This window comes from Fukomys damarensis, unplaced genomic scaffold (genome assembly GCF_012274545.1).
Source record: "Fukomys damarensis isolate Sample0158 unplaced genomic scaffold, DMR_v1.0_HiC HiC_scaffold_12, whole genome shotgun sequence".
NCBI lineage: Eukaryota > Metazoa > Chordata > Mammalia > Rodentia > Bathyergidae > Fukomys > Fukomys damarensis.
Genome location: NW_022900924.1, coordinates 43,572,575 through 43,578,159, shown reverse-complemented (window position 1 = coordinate 43,578,159; position 5,585 = coordinate 43,572,575). Strand labels below are relative to the sequence as shown.

The 5,585-nt window shown below is 41.6% G+C and overlaps 1 protein-coding gene across 3 annotated transcripts; it reads left to right on the top strand.

Moving 5' to 3' along the window:
* Positions 1-6: 6 nt before the first annotated feature.
* On the top strand, positions 7-5,010 carry Cep19 (centrosomal protein 19). 3 transcript variants are annotated; one of them, XM_010624029.1, is made up of 3 exons: positions 7-478; positions 3,084-3,214; positions 3,991-5,010. In XM_010624029.1, the coding sequence occupies exons 2-3, from the start codon at positions 3,088-3,090 to the stop codon at positions 4,347-4,349; spliced, it is 486 nt and encodes a 161-aa protein (XP_010622331.1). In that variant the 5' UTR covers positions 7-478; positions 3,084-3,087; the 3' UTR covers positions 4,350-5,010. The 3 variants fall into 3 exon arrangements, with proteins under 3 accessions (XP_010622331.1, XP_010622330.1, XP_033618449.1); XM_010624028.1 differs by having other exon boundaries at positions 3,018-3,214; XM_033762558.1 differs by lacking the exon at positions 3,084-3,214.
* Positions 5,011-5,585: the final 575 nt, after the last annotated feature.

Below are 5,585 nucleotides of genomic sequence, written 5' to 3'. Positions count from 1 at the left end.
CGGAGGCTGGACGCCGCGAAGGGCGTGCGGGGCGAGCTGTGGACGCAAGAGGAGCCTGTCTACGCCCGAGAGTGCGCTGCCGCGGACCTGGAGATCGCGGTGCAGGGCTCAGAGCGCGTGCCCGCAATCCAGCTGTTCCCACAGCCCCAGCCCCTCAGTGCGCGGGCGCGCCGAGCAGTGGCGCAATCATCGTGACGCACTTCCGGGATGTTGCCTTGGGAACGGCGGGGCACACCCCTCCTTATGTGTGGGGTTAGTGGTGCAGGAAGACAGACAGCTTGCTGCAGTCCCGGCGACCTCCTCCTCGTCTGCCGGGTGCTCCACCCCACCGTCACGTCACCTGGCTGTGACTGTCGCCTCTGGCGTCAAAGGCGATTTAAGTGCTCCTCTGTGCAGTGCGGTTGAATGGAAACAACGCTTTCTTGAGGTTTAGACGTTGGTCTGCAGGAGAAGATGCACTTTCTGTATTGGTGTAAGGGTAAGAAAGTCATTCCTGCACGGTGGGGACGTGAGTAGGGAAAAGAGCGAAAGTCATTGAGATATCTGTACCCATTAGATGCTGTTAGAAGAAGGGGTGGGGGATACTTACCGAAATCTTGACAGTCTAATCGCTGGGCAGGACGGTTTTCACGTCCAAGAAGAGCAAGATTAAACGTGCAGTCCCTGGTCCTGAACTGGGCTGAACCTGTGAGCAGGCCTAGAGAGCATATAGTGCAGAATGAAACAGAACAGAGCTCTAGGGCAGATGTCTCGAGAGGAGAGAGTGTGTGTCTGTCTCACACTGAAAATAGCAGTATTGTTTGTACTCTTTGGAAAATAATTCCATGATTAGCACAATAACAACAAAACTATTATTGTTCTCTGCCGTACCCCTTTCCATAGGTAACTAGTTTCAATTCTTTTAGGCATTCCCCCCAAAAAAGATTTGTCTTTTGTTTGTTTGTTTGTTTGTTTGAGACAGGGTCTCACTATGTAGAATTGAGACTGACCTGGAACTAACTCACTATGAAGCCCAGGGTGGTCTCAAACTCACAGCAATCCTCCTGCGTCAGCCTCCCTAGTGCTGGGATTACAGGCATGTGCCACCACACCCAGCTGGATAGTCATTCTTGTTTTAATTAATTAATTTATTTTTGCAGTACTGGGGATTGAACTCAGGACCTTGCACTTTCGAGACAGGCATGGCACCACTCAGCAAAATTCCCAGTCCTTAGATAAAGTCATTCTTAATAACTAACTTTATAAGAGTAAAAATTGTCACATCCAACAATAAGAATGATAATATAGATTATGGTATATCTATAAGATAAATCGGTAATTTTAAATTGTATTTTAGTAAAAAATATAACAATGAAATAATCATATGGGCTAAATTTTATAAGTCTGGAAACACTGAATGATATACAATCTGTTGTTACTTAAAAAATTAAACCGTATGCCTAGGAAATAAAGACTGGGTGATATTTTCTTCTGTCTTTCCCTCAGTTTTTCATAATGCACATGTATAATTACTGTTTTTTGTTTGCTTGTTTTTTGAGCCAGGATCTCACTATGTAGTTGAGGCTGGTCTTAAATTCACTATATAACCCAGATTGGCCTCGAACTCATGGCAGCCCTCCTGTCTCAACTTCCTGAGTGCTGGGATTATAGATGTATGCCACCATGCTTGGCTAAAACTTTTTAAAACTATGATCCTGTAGTGATTCTCCAACAAAACTAAATTTATGAGGATGTCACCCTATGCCAAAATTTTTGACATTTGCAAATCTTCCTGAGACTATGATAGCCTCATCAAAAGCAAATAATTCCTATAATTAAATATAGTTTGGTTCTAAGGGTGGGGAAGGAAAAAGAGAACAGAAAGTATGTAAGCTGCAAAGAGCAGTGTTTCTTATAATTGGAAAAATATCATATAGTGAGATAAATAAATTGGAACAAAAGCCACATAAAATGTAAACATTGCTGTCTTGACCAGCAGGTTGATTTCTCCATCAGATCTTCCTTTGCCCTCCCACACCCCCAGTAATGGGGATTGAACCCAAGTCTTCATGTATGCTAGGCAAGAACTCTGCCAAGCTATAGCCCCAGTCCTTTTCATTCTATTTTTCAACAGAGTCCCACTAAGTTGTCCAGGCTGACCTTAAAATTGCAGTCCTCCAGCCTCAGCCTCCCAAATAGTGTAGATTACAGTAGTATGTCCCCATGCCCAGCTCAGGTCTGCATTTTGGATCAGACTTCTAAAATGTAAATACTTAAGTGATATACAGGAACTGTGTCTTATATATTAATACATAGCTTTAAACAAGTATGTGTATAGTGCTTATATATTCCAGATATTGTGCTGAGAGGTTGTGATGAAAAAATAGATATGCTCCTTATATAGAGTACAAGCAGCAGAGACTAGAAGGGAAGATAGATGTTTAAACAAGTAATTTAAAAAAACACCTCTTAATGAGTAAAATAATTGAGAAAATACAAGCGAGACATATCTAGTCTGGTGAATCTCTCAGGACAAAATGTTTAAGGTTATGTACAGTACTTTGATATAGACCAGGACATTTAAATAGAAATAGAAAACACAGGAATTTAGCTCAGTGGTTCTGCCATCTGCCTCGCAAGCACAAAGTCCTGAGTTCGATCCCCAGTACCAAATAAATAAATAAAATAGAAAAGACACTGTCATTCAGTCATTGAGCTAAATTGGGGATTCATATACAGTCTTCTATAAGAGCCCACTACACTAAACACAAAGTGAATTGCATAGTACTTGCTTTGGCAGCACATACACTAAAGCTGGGATTGCACTTCCAGGGTAAGCTGTGAACAAACATTCTTCAATGAACCAGAGCCTGAAAGACCCAACAGGGGTTAACTTCCAGGCCTCAAGGTATTGAATTTCCCAGGCCAAGCACATATTTCTAGAACTGGACCACAGCCAGCCCTGCTGGGGAGGAGGAATAAAGGGAAAGAGATTCGCTCAACACCTAGGTATTATGGGTTTTCCCCCCCTTCGGCAGGAAATTACTGTGTAGCTGACACATTTGCATTGGATTTCCTCTGATTTATCCTGAAATATATATAAGAACGATGTACACTGCCAAGAAGTGTGGAGTTAGATTCCAGCCTCCAGCTGTTATCTTAATTTATGAGAATGAAGTCAAGGGGAAGAACCGCCAGCGCATCATGCCGGTCCGAAACTTCTCCAAGTTCTCAGGTACCTCATGCTTCATTTTATCTCCTACGTGAGATATTCTCCAAATCACCGAATGGGAGCAGTCTCCTGCAATGTGCTGTCAGGGCCTTCGGAGTCCACAGACTTAGGATCAAATCACAACTCTGCCAGGGACAAGATGGGTGACTTTAAAAATTATGTACTCTCAGTGAGCTTCAGTTTCCTAAGGTACAAAAGGTACTGGAGGGCCAGGGATTTAGTTCAGTGGCATCTACCTGCCTCGCAACCTCAAGGTCCTGAGTTCAATCTCCAGTACCGTTTAAAAAAAAAAAAAAAAGGTGATCATTTTTTCCAGGTGGATAATTGATGATTTAATCTTCTGAGGAGTATTGTGGGTTAAATAAGACCGCATTATTCAGTAATTTAATTCCTGTCTCTACCTCCAAATTTTTAAATTTATAGTCCCAATATTTTATTAATACCACCACTGCTGCCTGAAGCTATAATGTCATTTTAAATTCTCAGACATTTTCTTCATGTGGAAGCTTTTAGCATCTCTATCAAGTGATTTGGAGTTACAGAAGTCAAAAAATATATGCACCTTTCCAACTCCACACTCAAGCTCAATTTATTACAAGGAAGAATTCTATAAAATAATTCATTCCAGTGAAGCCATTTAGCCATTGGGCTATCGTGGAGACAATGATTTCAGGGTTTGGAGCTTTTTGTTCTGTTCTGGACCTTGTAATAGTTTGTGGTGTAGGAATTGTGGTGTACACGATATATGCAGTACACGGTTCTTTTTTTCTCCCTTTTAGATTGCACCAGAGCTGCTGAACAATTAAAGAATAATCCACGCCACAAGAGTTACCTGGAACAGGTATCCCCAAAGCAGCTAGAGAAGTTGTTTGCTCTTTTACGAGGTCACTTATGCGGACAGAGTTTGGCAACAACGATGGAACAAATCCAGCGGGAAACCAGCATTGATCCTGAGGAAGACCTGAACAAACTGGATGACGAGGAGCTTGCCAAAAGGAAGAGCATTATGGACGAGCTCTTTGAGAAAAACCGGAAGAAGAAGGACGACCCAGATTTTGTTTACGACATCGAAGTTGAGTTCGCACAGGATGAACTGCAGTCCTGCAGCTGGGACACAGACTCAGCTGATGAGTTTTAACACTGGACACTCAACTCACCGGGCCAGCAGCACGCCTGTGTTTTTACAAACAACACAGACTGATTCTAGAAAAATCTATAAAGAACCCTTGGTTGTAAAACCAAGACATTTATACCTATTATGTAGGTGTGTAAGAAATACAGGAAAAACAGTATAGGAGTCTGCCGGTAAGGAGTTTACACACTAATTAGAAGATAACTCAGAGGACTTGTGAAAAGAACATAAAACTTCTAAGCAGCAGAAAGGGTTAGAGGCAGATGCTTGACAAAGGCCAAAGAAGGTCAGAGCTTAAGTTACTACAGGGGAAAATCGTCAGGGAAGACTTTTCCTTTTATTAGAGAGGTGGGGCTTTGCCTGGTCCTGCAGTGGCAGTATTTAGCTAAAAGCTTACGTAGGATTCCACAGGAGAGCAACCAGAAAAAAAGGGAAAGTGGTAAAATGACAAGAAATTTTTCAAAAAATGTATTTTAGCAAATTTAGTTTGACAAGATCAGAAGGTGTTTATGGTTACAGGGAGTTATCCTGTGTGTCTTTATTTGTATTTAATTCTGTTTTGTGTGTGTTTAACTCTGGCGTGACAGGGTCCCCCGCAAAGTGCCCTGTAGCTGCCAGTGGACAATCATGACAAACAGCAGGGGAATTTTGCCCCTCCAGGATCAGGAAATACACACTACAGACATTGTGGAACCCGGAGCCTCTTCCCATAGGTGAAGAGGTCAGTTTGTCAAATGGGAAATCCACCCATAACACATGAGCAATAGAACTGCCAGTTTGAGCAAGGAATTTGGAGGCAAAGAGAGGACCTTTGTTTAACCAGGCTGTGTACAGATACATTTGTTCTTACTAGAATGGTATTTAATTGGAAGAAATCCTGTATTTTCTAGGTCCAAGGATGTGATTCAGTGGTGCCACACCTTCCTGGCAAGCACAAGGTCCTGAGTTCAATTCTGGTTATTGAAAAAAAAAAATGGAAATCCTATGTTTTCTACAAGGACATTAACACTCATTAAATAAAACTTTAGAAACAATTCATTCTTTCTACCTATTTATCTTTATTAACTAAAACAGACCACTTATGTAGTGGAAACGCCAGGACCATAGGCTATTCATGTCTCATATATATTTGCCAAAGGGAGCAAAAGAATTTTCAGAATTAGCGCTCCTTCTGTATCTACATAGGTACCCCATTTATTTCACTATATAGATTTAGGTGATTTATTTTAAAAGTTGAACTTT

Excerpts from the sequence above, each read along its gene's own strand:
- Cep19 (XM_010624029.1), top strand. The coding sequence starts at position 3,088 with ATGTACACTGCCAAGAAGTGTGGAGTTAGATTCCAGCCTCCAGCTGTT. Across the intron at positions 3,215-3,990 it reads AAACTTCTCCAAGTTCTCAG|ATTGCACCAGAGCTGCTGAA; the intron begins GTACCTCATGCT and ends TCTCCCTTTTAG.